The sequence below is a fragment of the Fukomys damarensis genome, unplaced genomic scaffold (genome assembly GCF_012274545.1).
Source record: "Fukomys damarensis isolate Sample0158 unplaced genomic scaffold, DMR_v1.0_HiC HiC_scaffold_7, whole genome shotgun sequence".
NCBI classification, from domain to species: domain Eukaryota; kingdom Metazoa; phylum Chordata; class Mammalia; order Rodentia; family Bathyergidae; genus Fukomys; species Fukomys damarensis.
The window spans coordinates 18687796-18703687 of record NW_022900919.1 but is presented as its reverse complement, the minus strand read 5'-3'; the positions used below and the strand labels follow the sequence as shown (position 1 = coordinate 18703687).

Below are 15892 nucleotides of genomic sequence, written 5' to 3'. Positions count from 1 at the left end.
TTTTTTTTTTTTTTTTTTTTTTTTTTTTTTTTTTTTTTTTTTTTTGGTACTGGGGATAGAACTCAGAGCCTTGCATTTGCAAGGCAGGCGGTGGCACCACTGAGCTAAATCTCTGGCTCTGACATCTTTTTAAAATTGACACATAATGACTGTACATATTTATGGGGCCCAGTGTGACAGTTCGATGCAAATCTGCTATATGTTATGATCCGATCAGGGAATTGACATATCTGTCTCCTCAGATACTTACCTCTTTTTGTGTTAGGGATACTCAAAATCTTTTCTTCTGGCTTTTTTTGTTTCAAATTTTTGGTACTGGGAATTGAGCTCGAGGCATGCATATATGTGTATATTTAAATTTGAGAAAAGCCAGGAGTGGCGGCACACGCCTGTAATCCCAGCACTCGGCAGCTGAGGCAGGAGGATCGCTGTGAGTTTGAGACCAGCCTGGGCTACAAAGTGAGTTCCAGGTCAGTCTCATCTACATAATGAGACCCTGTTTCGAAAAAAAAATAAATTTGAGACAAGCTCTGGATAAATTGCAATTGCCTAGACTTGAACTTGTCACCTTGCTGCCTCGACCTCTTACAGTGCTGAAATTATAGGTGTGTGACACCATGCTCAGCCTGCTTTTTTTTTTTTTTGGTACCAGGGATTGAACTCAGGACCTTGCACTTTCGAGGCAGGTGGCAAAACCCCTGAGCTAAATCCCTGGCCATAGATTTACTCTTGATCTCTTTCGTGAGAGTAGACAGAATGTATGGGAATTCTGCTTGCAGTTTCTGCTCTCATTCAGATAAGCGAAGTTGCTCTAGCTGTCCTGTCTCAAATATCCTCAGTTTAAAACAATCATCATATGAACTGGAGTCTGAGTGGATCCATACTGCGGGGCAGGTGCTCAATAGATGTTTTTGAATGACTGTGTGAGTAAACAGAGTGGGGGTAGACAGGGAAGGTTTTTTGTTTTGCTTCTTACTTTTTTGGGGGGTGGTACTACAGATAGAAATGAGGGCCTTCACGTCAAGCTACATTCTTTTTATTTTTTATTTTGACAAGGTCTCACCAAGTCACTAAGCTGCACGTCTGGGCATAAAATTTTGATCTCCCTGCCTCAGCCGCCCAGAGTGCTGAAATCTCAAGTGTGCATGACCGACCCTGACTTCCTGGGAAGCTGTGTGTGTGTGAGTGTGTGTGTGTGTGTGTCCTTGGGATCCAACTCAGGGCTTTGTGCATATCAAACAAGTGCTCTGCCTCTAAGCCACATCCCCAGCCCGAGAGCTACTTCTCTAAGGCCAAGCCTGCAGCACAGGGATTTGGGTAGCAGGGTCCAAACTGCATTCCCTGGTGTGGTTGCCCTGTACAGCCCTGCTGGGCTCCCTGGACTGGTGGCATGTTTGGGAATTGGCAGAGGCTGGGCCCACCCACCCTGCCCCTGGCACCTCTGCTTTCCTGACATCTGCTAGGACTCAGGAGTTGATTCCAGAGAGGGTTTGAGGCCAGAGCTACTGAGCATTAGGATTGGAGCAAGAAGTCAGAATTGTTTTTTTTTTTCCAGTACCAGGGTTTGAACCCAGGGCCTTCACACTGAGCTACATCCCCAGCTCCCCCACCTTTTATTTTTATTTTGAGACAGGGTCTTGCTATGTGGCTAAATTGCTCAGGCTGGGTTTGAACCTGTCGTCCCCCTCCTGTCTCAGTCTCCTACAGTGCTGCGATTACAAGTCAGGAATTTTAAGTATCCTATTCAAGTCACAGGCGAGGGTTGACTGTCTTGGACAAAAAAAAAGGGGGGTGGAATAAGTGTTTGACAAGCTTCCTGAAGGCTGCTTTTCTGCTTGAGAAGAGGACAGTGGGTAGAGAAAGGAGACACCCAGCTCCCTTGTGGGTGGGGGGTCTCTTTGTGGGGGAGGCTCCCACACCCTCAGAGGGAGGCCCTTGGTGGGGGGGGGCAGGGAGGCTGGCCCTGGCTGCGGTGAGCCACACCAGCTGCTCCTGTGCCACCCCCACCCTGCCCAGCCTGGGTTCTCACTGCTCACCCCCCTCCTGGGTGTCCATTTCGGAGAGAGGACGCGATGTTCTTTCTGTGGACTCGGGTGTGAGATGCGCTGTCCAGATGTCCAGCTGGCCCAGTGAGAAGCTACAAGCAGCTCCTCATAAAATCACCCCCCTCCAAAGGCCTCTCCTCTGGTCCTGATCTTCTGTGAGTGTTTCTCTTCTGCAGCAGATGTGGCCCCATGACTGCTTAGGGCCAATGGGTGGCCCTCGCCAGTGTCTGGGAAGAAAGACAGATGACTTTCTATCTCTCAATCTGTCTCTGTCTCTCTCTTTCTCTCTCCTTGCAGTACTGAGGATTGAACCCAGGGCCTTCCCACTGAGCTAAGTCCCCAGCCTTTATCATCATCGTCATCATCATTATTATTACTGACAGCGGGTCTTGCTAAGTCACTGTTTCTCAGGCTGGACTCAAACCTGCGATCCTCCTGCCTCAGCCTCCCAGGGTGCTGGGATTACGGCCATACACCTCTGCACTTTTTTTTTGGTACCAGAGATCAAACTCAGGACCTTGGGCTTGTGAGGCAGGCAAGGTGCCACTGAGCTAGCTAATCCCTGGCCCAAGAAGACTACTTTTAAAGAAATAAAATAAATGTACACAAGCAGATGCCTGGCAAAGTCACTGGGCAGTTAAGGCATGGAGTTGGGATTCAAATACAGGTCCAGTCTCTAAATCTTTCTGGACCACACTCGGCTGAAAGTCTCAGGGTAGCAGGCACATGGGATGTAAAGCACACAGGGCAGGTCTCAGCTGTGAGTGGACACTGGGCACCAGTTCCAAGTGTTGGGGCTGTAGGCATTCAAAGACGGGAAATTGAGTCAGGGCTGAAGGAGGAGCCCAGGCATGAGAGTAGAGCACAGGTAAACAGAGTACTCCCCCAGGTATGGAAAGTCACTAAAGGAGGCTCACTCAGATTCTGACCTACGAGAAAACAGTTTTAGACTGAGGCATGTTTATTCCCAGCCTGGCCTCTGGCCCTTGGCCTCTGGCTGGGGAACAAAGGGGGGTTGTTTGATCCTGGGCTGGGATGTTTGCAGCAGCCGCTGATGTGTGCCCAGAGTGCCTGGCTCGGGGCGTGGCATGCGTGTGGGGTGTGAGGGAGCAGTGTTTGGGGTTGCTGGGCCTCTGCCCACCCTGCCCACCCTAGTTCAGGAATCCTGGAGATGGGTAGACCTCTGAGGTCGTGGGTCCTCACTGTCCTCTCAGGACACAGCTCTTAGCTTAAATCCGGGCCAGCCCAAGCTTGCCCCCATAACCGCAGCTCCACCCCACGCCAAGGCACGCAGAGCTCCACCCATGATGGGAGAGAGCGTCCTTGTCCCGGACTCATCTACTTTCCTGTCTGTCTGACTTTCTCCCAGCCCCAGGATCACATCCGGGGCCTCATCCCCGTTCGGCCAGCACCCTAACCCTGAGCTACACCCCTGCCCTCCATCTGCTGTTCTCTCACATCCACTCCTGGCTCTGAGTCTGCAAAGGGGGCAGCCGTTCCATTCCTTCAATGACTTGAGTGGCACTTCCTTTGTGCTGGAGACCCGTGTCCATTCCCAAAGACAAGAAGACCACCCGGTTCAGGTGAGAAAGGTAGACAATAGGCAGTTAATTTCAATGCATTCTGCTTACTTGGTTGCTCCGGCCAGGACGCGGGTGGCAGTCTCACTTTCCCACTTGCCTACCTCACACATCCTCTTCACCATCTGTCCTGCTCATTGAACTTCCAGAATATGTGTGGAATTTCTCTTTTTCCCAACCCCATTCCTTTCCCTCCAGTCTGAGGAGCCATTGCCTCTCTCCTGGACCGTTGTGCCAACCTCCTACCTGGTCCCTGCCCCACTGTGTCCCCATGTTCCACACACTGTAGCCTGAATCATCCTTTTTATTTTTTGCAGTACTGCAGGTTGTATCCGAGGCCTTTACACTGAGCTGCATACTCAGCCTTTTCTTTTATTTTGAGACAATGTCTTGCTAAGTTGCCCAGGCTGTGGAACTTGTGATTCTCCTACTGCCCCTATTCTTAAAGCCCTTCAGTGGAATTTCTTAAGATGTCAACTTTTCACAAAGTGCATCATGTGTGCAAAACGTTACGAGAGAACCTGAGCGCTTCCCTGGGGTGCGTGTGTGAGGCCCTGGCCCCACAAAAACAAGTAAACAGCAAGTAGCAGCAAAAACATGAAACAGACCCTAAGTGCACAGCTTGGTAAATTTTCACAAAGTGCACAGCTGTGTAGCTAGCTAACACCAGTCACCAGCCCTCCTCTTTGAGTAGCTGCTATGTCAACTTCTAAGCCACTGATTTTCTTGTTTGACTTCGATGGTGGTAGGCGCTGGAGATTGAACCTAGGGCTTTGCACTGAACTATATCCTTATCCCTTTTTTATTTTTTGAGGCTGGGTCTTGTTATGTTTCTAAGTTGCCTAAGTTGGGCTCTCATTTTTGGTGCTCTTGCTTCAGTCTCCCAGAGCACTAGGACTGCAAGTGTGCACCACACAGATTGACTTTGCCCTTTGTATATACAGAGTTACAGGTCATGCACACCTTTGTGCCTGGTTTCTTTTACTTAACCTTCTGTTTACTGAATGAATGGTAAAGAGCGTAGATTTTGCCAGTTACAGTGTCATAGGACTATAATTCTAGCTACTCAAGAGGCTGGGATCTAAAGTTTGAGTTCAGCCTGGGAAATTTAGAGAGATTCTGTCTCAACATTAAAAATAACAAAAGGGTCCAGGATCTAGCTCATTGCAAAAGCCCTAGGTTCAATCCCTAGTACTGCAAGTAAAAACAAAACAAAATAAAGAAACCCACAGATTTTTAATCTATATGCAGAAAAACAAACCCACATAAAACCCATTAGAAGGGGCCGGGGATTTAGTTCAGTGGTTCTGCTGCCTGCCTTGCAAGCACAGGACCCAAGTTCGATCCCCGGTACCAAAATGAAAAAACAAAACAAAACAAAACCCACTGGAGAAGTAAACAACATTGGAACACTGGCAGTATCTTCTACAGGTGTAGGTACAGGGCTTACAGTTCAGCAATCCCGGGTAAATTCCAACAGGTAGTAGGTATATGTTAACCAAAAGATAGGTACAAACATGTTAATATTAGACCCACATTAAAAACCATCAGGAAAGCATAATTAATACCCCATTTTATAGATGTGAAAACTGAGACTCAGAGAGAGGTAGAAGATCTTGCCTAAGTACCTGCTTGGTGTAGGCAGAATAAGGACTCAAACAAAAGCACTGCCAGGCCTGGCCTGTCTGACTCTGAGGCCTCTTTTCTATTCAGTGATGTTGGCCTTTGTCCTCTTTGTTACTTAGCCAGGATGTGTCCTTCTCAAGAGCATTTTTTAAAAAATAAATTTTATAGACTGGGGTGTAGGTGAGTGGTAAAGAGCATCTTAGCCTGTGTGAGCCCCTGGGTTCCATTCACAGCAGCCCCCAAGAAAGTATGAAATTTTAGAATTGTGTCAAAAGGAGCCAGGGATGATGGTATACGCTTGTGATCCCAGCACTACAGAGGCTGAGGCAGGAGGATTGCTGCAGGTTTGAGGCCAGCCCATGCTACATAACAAGTTCAGGATCAACCTGAATTAGATAGTGAGAGTCTATCTCAAAAAAAAAAAAAAAAAAAAAACCCCCAAAAAAAAAAAAAAAAATTTGATCCCAGCAAAAAAAAAAAAAAAAAAAAAACCCCCAAAAAAAAAAAAAAAAATTTGATCCCAGCAAAAAAAAAAAAAAAAAAAAAAAGAAAGAAAGAAAGAAGGAAAGAAAAAGAAAGAAAGGAAGGAAGGAAGGAAGACAGAAAGAAGGAAAGAAAACTTGCAAAAGAGCAGATGGTATAACTCAGGGGCAGAACACTGTCCTACTATGTGAAACTCCCTGGGTTCTGTCCTCAGCACCCCAAAAACATTATTAAAACTAGAAAAAACTTGTCAAGAGAGTTCAGTGCTCCAGTCTTCCCCACTGCGAATATCTGGCGTTACCTAGCACATTTGTCGAAACTCAGAAACCGGAGTGAGCACCTTCTTGTTGACTGACCTTTGTGTTTTATTTAGATGTCTCCAGTTTTGCACAAATGCTTCTTCTGTTCCCATTTTCCAGCAGAATCTCGTGGGGTGTGGTCATTGCGTCTCCTCTGGCCTGCAACAACTTCTTGCCCTACTTGTGACGACCTTGACTGTTTGGGGGAGCCCTGGCGTGCTAATTTGTGAAAGGGCCCTCAGTCTGGGTTTCTGGATTGTTTTCCTAGACTGGGGTTCTGGGTTCTCAGGAGGAAGCCCACAGAGAGAAAGTGCCATTCTCTTCATACAACACTGGGGTCCCTGCTGTCATCACCTCACTGAGGTTCATCTTGGCCCTTGGTCGAGGGGTCACTGCCACCTTTTCCATACTCTGCTCTTTGGCAGCGAGTTACCAAGTGAGGTCCATGCACAGAGCCAGGGAAGATCTCTGTCAGTGATCTGCTTGTCTCTTCTTCCCCATTTTTTTTCTTTCATTCAATTATTTATTTAAACCAGAGTGGACCCAGAGCTATTTATATATTTTATTCTTTGGGTTATAATCCAATATTACATTATTTTGCTGATGTCTTTTTTTTTTTTTTTTTTTTTTTTTTTTGTACTGGGGATTAAGCTCAAGCCCTTTGCACTAAATGCCCAGACTAGGCTCCTATTTGTGAGCTTCCTGCCTCAGCCTCCCAGAGTGCTGAGATTAGAGGCGTGCACCACCACTCCCAGCTTGTTTTTCCAGTTTTGATAATGGAGAATCCTTTCAGGTTAGCTCTTGTGCCCTTTGATGTACCCTCATTCCCCTTACCTCTACCCCACCCTCCTTTTCAGGGGGATTGAATCCAGACCCTTGCACACATTAGGCAAGGGCTCTCTCACTGAACACACCCCCTGCCATCCTTTTGTCTCTGAAAACCATCTTACTCTCTGTTGTTAAAAGCTCCAGGCTTATCTTATATTTTCCTGGCTCTAGCCCTGCAATTAATTAGCGGTTCATCCAAATAATCTAGTTCTTGTTGGGGAATAGGATTAGAGACCTGGGGTGCTCACTGCTACTGGGGTGTCCTGCCTCTAGGTCCTCTCTGCAGACACAGCTAGGAAACATACAGGTTTCTCACCACATTTACCACACGGTATCAGTGTTTCTGTACCAAAGTTGGACTCCCCTGACTCATCCGGGCCATATGGATTGGTCTAGCTTCCCCTTCCTAAGTTATACCTTCCTTCTCTGACAGCTGGTAACTCGGTTCTCCTTCAGCCCTCTGTTGACCTGTTTGTCCCTCCCTACGTCCAGCCTACCAGCTTTGCCATCGGCGCTGCCTTCACTGATGAGTACAGCGAGACGGCACAGCTCCTTAGGATTTCCGGTCGCTGGTGCTGTCTCCCCATCAGTACGTCAATTCTTTTCTCCTCAGGTAAGGTACTTTCAGGGAAGCTAGGTCAGACATTTGCAATACAGCTAGATTCTTCTGTCACAGTCTGGGGTCCTCCAACCTCTTGGTTGGTTTTTTACAAATTCACACAGGTTAAAATTTACTTTGTGCCAGGAGTGGTGGCGCATGCCTGTAATCCCGGCACTTGGGAGGATGAGGCAAGAGGATTGCTGTGAGTTCGAGACCAGCCTGGTTTCCAGGTCAGTCTCAACTACATAGTGAGACCCTGTCTCAAAAAACAAAACAAAACAAACAAACAAAAAAAAACCAACAAAAAAAAAATTGACCTTGTGCTATAAAGTTGTGGGTTTTGGTGGTTACATAGCATCATCCACCACCACTCCAGTGTCATACAGAACAATTCCACCATCTAAACATTTCCTCTTTCAACTGGGTGTGGTGGTCCCAGCCGTGATCCCAGCTACTCAGAAGGCTGAGGGCAGAAGGATTCGCAAATTCAAGGCTAGCCTAGCAAATCAGTGAGACTTTGTTTCAAAATAAAATAAGTGCTGGAAAAGTAGCTCAGTGTGTATCTGCCTAGCATGTGTGAGGCTCTGGGTCCAATTCCCAGTACCATAAAACAAAAAAACGTTATGTATTTATACGCGCCCCCCCCATTTTCATCAATTGTGTTTGGAGTGTCATATCTAAGAAACACTTACCCAATCTAAGGCCAAGAAGATTAATGTCTTCTTCTATATGGAGCTAGGCCAGTTGGTACACTCTGGTAATCCCTGCACTCTGGGAGGCTGAGGCAGGAAGATTATAAATTTGAGCCCAGCCTGGGCAACTTGGCCAGACCCTGTCTAAAAATAAAAAGGGGTTTTGGGATACAGCTCAGGGTGAAGGCCCTAGATACTATCTTCAGTACCCTAAAAAGAAAAAAAGAGTTTTATGGTTTTAGCGACTACATTTAGATCTTTGATTTGTTTTGAGTTAATTCATCTATAGACTGTGAGGTAGGGAACCAACCTCATTCTTTTCCAAGTGGCTATCCAGTTCTAGCACAAATTATGCTAGAAGAGACTGTCCTTTTCCACATTGAATTTTCTTGTTGCCCTGTTAAAAATCATGTACCAATAAATATGCTATAAAAAAAGTGTGCAGGAAAAAATCAAACAGAAATAAAGCATTAAAAAAATCAGTGACTGTAGAATTTCTGGACTCCATCCTGTTTTCCACTGATTTTATATGTCTGTTATAATGTCTGTATTCATTAGTCTTGACTACTGTAGCTTTGTAGTATGTTTTGAAATAAGGAAATGTTAGTCATCTAAACTTTTTTTTTTTGTGCCAGGGACCTGGCTCTTATGAGTCAGGCAGCAGAACCACTGTGCTAAGTCCCTGGCCCTCATCTAAACTTTTAAAAGAAGATTATGTTGGTTATTCTGGGTCCTTTATATTTCCATATGAATTTTAGTTTTTTTCTTTTTGAGACAGGGTCTTACTATATAGTTGAGACTGACCTGGAACTCACAGGCTGGTCTCGAACTCACAGCGATCCTCCTGCCTCCATGGCATGTGCCACCACGCCCAGCTTCCATTTGAATTTTAGGATCAATTTGTTCATTTCTGCAAAAAAGAGAAAGCTGAAATTTTGACAGCAATTATATTGACTCTGTACTTGAATTTGCAGAATATCGCCATTTCAACCTAATAGTAAAGGATGACTTCATCATCTAAGTCTTTAATTTCTTTTAATCATTGTTTTAATGTACAAGTTTCATACTTCTTTGGTGATTTTTTTTTTTTCAGTACTGGAGATTGAACCCAGGGCCTTTGTACCTAGCTACATCCCCTGCCCTTTTAAAATTTTTATCTTGAGACAGAGTCTCTCTAAATTACCCAGGCTGTGCCTAAATTTTCTATCCTCCTGCCTCAGATTCTCAGAGAGCTGGGATTACAGGTGCCACCCCAGGCTTTTTTGTTAAATTTATTCCTAAGTATTTTATGTATTTATTAATTTATTATTATTATTTTTTTTTGGATACCAGGGACCGAACTTGGGTCCTTTCGCTTGTGAGGAAGGCAGCGGAACCACTGAGCTAAATCCCAGACCCTAGTATTTTATTTTTTAATCCTATTGTAAATGGAAATTTTTTTCTCATTTAGCAAAGTGTTCTATTCAAAAGCTTCTCAGTACCATGTAATTGTCAAAAAGAACAAATATCACCTTTTCCTGGCTGGAATATTTTCTTAGTTACAATGGATTATTTCTAGTATACAAAATACAATCAAGAGTGCCTCCTGGTTGGCATGAGACCTTCTGTGTTGTCACCATGGCTTGGGTCTGGTTGGTGCCACATCCTCTTGGGAGACCTGGCTTCTCTGAACCACTCTTGTGCCACAGTCTGGGCCACAGGTAGCCCACAGCAGAAGAGAACAGAGCCTGTGGAGGGCTCTTCCTGGGGAGTTTGATAATTCCAGCAGCCAGACAACATTCATATGAACATCTGTCTGTCAGCGGAGTTGTCCCATCCTTTCACTGTGGTGGCAGAGACTTAGCTCTGAATTCTATGCAGGAAAAGTACCCAGATCTTTGTCTTGCAATGGCTTCTGGTCAACCTGGGGTGCCTGCTCTTGTGTCTGGTGGATGTCTAGGCAAGATGTCCTTGCTCATCAGGATGGGCACACTGCGGCGATGGGTCCTCGAGGACCCTATGTCCATGACTCTTCCTCCACTGGACACAGGCAACATTGTTGGAAAGCCAGCAATTCCACAGCAGAGGTATCAGTACCTCACCAAGGTAGAGCACAGAGGGACCAGGTTCTGGGGTTCTGGGGGCTCCTAGAGCTCCTTTCTAGGTTCTTGTCCTGAACAAACAATTGGACAAAACAAGTGCGAAAGGTAGCAAGGGTTTACATTTATTAAAGGTAGGAAGCCTGCCTTGCAAGTGCAAGGACCCGAGTTCGATTTCTAGTACCCCTCCCCCCAAAAAAGGTAGGAAAAGAAGAGTGTGGGACAACTAAAAGGAAAAGTATACTCTACAGGGTGAGAATGGATCACTGTGAAAGAGAACACAGCATCCAAGAGCTCAATAGCAGACATCTTTTATATCTCCCACTCCTCAGGCTGAGGTCAGGTCTGGGCCATCTTATAAAAAACCTGCTTGAGGGCCGGGGATTTAGCTCAGTGGTTCTGGTGCCTGCCTCTCAAGTGCAAGGTCCCGAGTTTAATCCCCGGTACCAAAAACATACAAACCAACAAACCCACAAAACAGCCCCCGCCAAAAAAACAAAACCCCAGAAAACAAAAACCTGCTTGCATTCTCCTGAGAATTGAAGATAGCATTCTCTGATTGGTTCCAGGTTCAGGGCCTTAGGCACTGTTCTGGACGTGTGTCCCAGGACTCTGATTGACTGGTCACATCCACTTGCCCAGCCAGCCCGCCATGCCCTAATTTCCTGCTCTCAATGGCCATGACAGCACAGACAAACTCCCAGTGAGGAAGGCTGAAGTGACCCGTGGCATTGAGCATTCTCTGATCGCAGCACAGACCCAGGAAGGTATTCAGTGTTTGGAGTGATGGGCAGGGCTGAGAGGCACGGCTATACAGCCCGAAGAGGTCTCAGCGTAGAGCAGACTGATCAGCAGTGTGGGGACAGCAGAGGGAGAGAGCAGCCCAGGGTGCCCCAAGTAGCACTCTACTTTTCCGCTACACAGAGGTCTAGGGCGACTTCTCCTCTGGATCCTCCACTGCCCTACTGGGCCGCATCCTGGGACCACGGGTGCTTCATACCACCCAGGAGGAATGCCCTAGCACAGGGAGGGAAGGAGTAACCCTGTGCCTTGGGGTGTTTGCACACCCTGACTTCCGGAGCCCTCGCTAACCCCGGGGCTGCTGGCGGAGGGGTTCTTGCGTCTCTGCTCAGGAGGATGGTATAGCATCTGTTTTTTATTTTTAAAGTAAAACATTTAAAAGATTTTTTTTGCATTACTGGTGAAGTAGGATAAAAGAAATAAAAGATAGGTAGAAAGGAGACAAGGAAATGATAGTTGAAAACTGTACTTTTAAGAAGACTGCAACTTCAGGACTCAGGGGAAGTTTCCCCCCCTGGCAACATTCCTCTGGTGAGATTTCCAATTAAGAAAGCGATTGACCCTAACAGAAAGAAGAAAGCTGAGAGAATCCAGGGATGTTTAAAATTACCTATCTGTAAAGCAAAAGAACAGCCCATGCCTGTGAAACGGGCTGAGACCTTCCCTTTTTGGGGGGAGCTCCTTTTCCCCAGGATTTCCACCCCCTTAGGAAAAGTATAAATGTTCCCAATTCCAATCTCTCTCATTTTTCTGAGCATCCATACTTCATACTTGAATCTAACAAGCTGTTTCTTTCTGAAGTGTCCTGAAAATTCTTTTTGTGCCACAAGAGTCAGCGAGTAGGAATTTAACTCATCTGCTGCAAAAGGATAAGTTAAGTCCTATTTCAGCTTCTCTGGCCCAGTGACACCGGGTGGTTGAACCAGGGCCTTGAATGCTGCTGAGCTGTACCTGCAGCCCAGGAACAGTATGTTTTAAGTCTCTTACTCTGAGGCTGGAGCTGGAGCTATAACTGATTTAAAGATTGTGTGTGTGTGTGTGTGTGTGTGTGTGTGTGTGTGTGTGTGCTGGGGATTTAACCCAGGACATCTCGCATACTAAGCATGTGCTCTGATAATGGATTTTTGAGAAGTACTAGTGTAAAGCTTGTCCTTTTGCACTGCTTTCTAGTTATCCTCAGCACTGATGTTTGAGGGACCTCATTACTTATTTTTGTATGATTTATCCTGGGCAAGAACTTCAATTAGCGTTTACTAGATAAGCACTGTTTGTGTGGTTCTAACTTCTCAGCATTTTTTTTTAAAGACAAATTTTCATTATATCATCCCAGGTTGGTCTTAAATTTGCAAACCTCTTGAGCTGGGGATTTAGCTCAGTGATTTCACTGCCTGTCTTGCAAGCATGCAAGATCCTGAGTATGATCCCTGGTACAAAAAAAAAATTTTTTTTTGCAAACCTCTTGCCTCAGCCTCCCAAGTCCTGGGATTACACGTGTGCCACCATATCAGACTTCTTTTAAACTGTGTGTGTGTGTGTGTGTGTGTGTATGAGTGTGCTCGCGAGCATGTATGGTGTCTTGGAGACAAGGACTTGCTATGTATTCTAGTCTGGCCTTGAACTCATGCTGGTTCTCTTGCCTCAGCCTCTTGAGTGCTGGGTTTACACGTCTGCTCCACCATGCTTTTCGAGTAGTTCTTTTATCATTGACCTTGTGAACACTGACCAGCCATGGCATAGAGTCGCCCACTGACTGGAGGGCTTTGGCTTGGCTGTGCCAGGCCTGTGCTCCAGCCTCACCCGTAGGGGACTGGAAACTGATTTGAGATCTGCTTGCAGTTAAAGTCAGGCTGGGCAGGGACCCTATTTTCTAGGCTGAATCTGGTATCTCCCTCCTTCTTGGTGGCCTGATTGGGTCACTGTGTCTTGCAGTCTGCTCTTCCTGGGCTATTTTTTGACCCAGTGCTGAGGAAGTATGCATCTCTTTTATACATCCCAAGACAAACCTGGTCTTTCGTTTTCTTTCTCGTTCTTTATAGTGAGATTAAATCATGCCCGAGGATGTGAGTTTTATCCTCAGAACTGCAAAGAAAAAGAAAGTAAGCGAAGCCAGGCATGGTGGCAGCCGCCTGTAATCCTAGCACTGGCGGTAGACCGAGGCAGGAGGATCGCTGCAAGTTCTAGGCCAGCCCAGGGTACATAGCGACCTCCACTACAGAGGAGACCTTGCCGCAAAAAACAAAAGAACACCCCAAGTCCAAAATTAAACAGAACAGTGAAATTAATTTGACTCTAATCTAGTTGAAACCTTACTAGGGGAGAAAATTCAGTCTGCTGATTTGATATAGATAAGTGGATGCTACTCTGTTAAAAAGTGAATCAGATGGGAAGTACAGTTAGTTATAGTCTTGAGGTTTGTGTGAAATAAGAGCCACTTTTAAAAACATTCCCTTGTCTATGTCAGGACCCAAAGCTTTTTGGGGGAGAGGGTGGAAAAAATTCAAAACTTTCTTATACGAAAGCATTTTTTACCAAAATGAGCCTCATACTTTGATGTAACACAGACCTTGGTGAGGACAGGACATAGAGAAACAGCTTTTAAATTTTGCTACATTATGGGTGTTTAGTTTCTTTTCTTTTTCTTTTTCTTGGTACGAGGGATTGAACACTGGACCTTGCAATTATGAGGCAGGTGACTGAACCACTGAGCTAAATTCCCCTTCCTTGGATGTTTAGTTTCTGTCTTTTCTTTCTTTTTGTTTTTTGTACTGAGGATTGACCCGGTGCCTCTGCACTGAGTCACATTTCCAAACTTTAAAAACATTTTTTAAAAAATTTTTTTAGTTTTTATTTTGAAACAGGGTCTCTCTAAGTCACTAAGCTGCCCAGGCTGGGCTGGAACTTGTGATTCTCCTGCCTCAGCCTCCTAGAGTGCTAGGATTACAGGCATTCATCACCATCCTGATTTCTGGCCCTCTAAAATTTTCTTTTATACTGCGGTGGAGTCTCCCTAAATTGCCCAGGCTGTACTTGAACTTGTGATTCCTCCTGCCTCAGCCTACCGAGTAGGTGGAATTACAGTATGCGCAGGCAACCATATTTGGTCATTTATTGGCGTTAACAGTTGCTTTGTGTGTGGCTTCTTCAGGGTTTTCTATACCCAAGATCTGTGAATAGAAGCAGAGACAGTGAGATAGTTTTACTTCCTCCTCTCCAGTCTAGATGTGTTTTGCGGTTCTGACCTCACTGTCCTGGTTGGAAACTCTTGGACAGAAATGAATAGAAGTGATGAGAACAGAAGTCCTTGTCTTGTTCCTGATTTTCAGGAAACACTGGATCCTTCACCATTGGCTTTGGTGTAAACTGTGGGCTTTTCACAGGTATTTTCTTATCTGGTCAAGGAAGTTCCCTTTTATTCCTAATGCCTTGAGTGTTTTGTCAGGAAGGACTGTTGCGTATTATGAAATGCTTTTTCTGTTGAGTTGATCACATGTGGTCTTTTCCAAATAGTTTATTTGCAGTCCTAGGGATTGAACCCAGGGCCTTTGGGCTGAGCTACATCCCCAGCACTTTTTTGATGTATTTATTTATGTATTTATTTTTGGTACCGGGGATCAAACTCCTGCCCTTGAGCTTGGTTTTTATTTTGAGACAGGGTCTTGCCCAATTCCAAAATTGCCCAAGCTGGGTTGGAACTTGGAATCCTCCTGCCTCAGCCTCCCAGAATGCTGGGAGGAAGTTTTAAAAAGGACCTCCAGCCAGCGTGCAGCTTCCTTCTCTTCTGTTCTTTCATTTTTGTTAGTGTGATTGGAACACGAGTACTCAAGTTATTTCTTCCTAAACAGACAATACTCACAGGCGATTTTTTTTTGTGTGTGGTACTGGGGATTGAATTTAGGACTTTGCACTTGCAAGGCAGGTGAGGTACCACTGAGCTAAACCCCCAGCCCTTCAAAGGCGATTTTTATAAAAAGAATCAGTTAGTGAAAAGCTTGTCATGACCAGCAAGAGGCCCTCAAGGTCCAGCTTCTGCCCCTTGTCCCTCCGCAGCCACCTCAGGCTCATTTCCTTGCTACCTTTCGGGGCTGCTTTTCTGCCTCCAGACAGAGGTGAGGAGAGGCCGTGGAGCTCTGCCGCCCCGAGGTCCTAGGATATTATTAACTTTGGGACCTTTACACATCAAGCTTATGGATGTCTCTGCAGGTCTTTTTGCTATTTCCGACACCTCTATGAAGCGTAGTTGTCCGTTTTGGACGTGGGATTTCTGTAGAGTGAGTGTCCGCGAGAGAACTACAGTGTTGGTGCAGGGACCTGTCATTTTGCTCGGGCTCGCCAATCGGAGAAGCCGAGCCCTTCACACACTGGGCCTGCCCGGGCCTGGCCTGGACTACAAGATCCTCGCCCATCTACTCACTGGAGTCTTCCTTCTAGGATGAGGAATAAGCAGCTGTGTCTGCAGAAGTCTAAAACTTTTTCCTGGTCCTGGGGGTTGAATCCAGGGCCTTTACACTGCGTCCCCCCTTTTGGGGGGGGCTTTAATTTAGGGCCGCACGCACACTAGGCAAGTGCTCTCCCACTCAGTTACGTGCCTTGTCCTTTTTTTTTTTTTAATTTTAAGAAAGGATCTCCTTGAGTCTCTAAATTGCCTAGGCTGGACTCGAACTTGGCAATTCTCTTGCCTCAGGCTCTCAAGACTGCTAGGAGTACGTACAGGCGTGAGTCATCCTGCCCAGTTTGAAGTCTAAAATTAAAAAAAAAAATCTTCCTAAAGTTTTCTCTGCCTGGTCCATTCACAGGCTCCCCAGCTGCAGCCTGAGGATCGCGAGCTGCAGGGCGTGGCCGGCGAGAGGGGACCCGCTGCT

General features: G+C 45.9%; 1 protein-coding gene across 1 annotated transcript in view; it reads left to right on the top strand.

Moving 5' to 3' along the window:
- The window catches only part of Mfge8 (milk fat globule EGF and factor V/VIII domain containing), a 91906-nt gene that overhangs the window by 64639 nt on the left and 11375 nt on the right, over window positions 1-15892 (top strand). The window contains exons 2-3 of the mRNA XM_010621243.1: window positions 7295-7474; window positions 10094-10239. Coding sequence (XP_010619545.1) covers window positions 7295-7474; window positions 10094-10239 — 326 coding nt within the window. The remainder of the gene's footprint in view (window positions 1-7294; window positions 7475-10093; window positions 10240-15892) is intronic.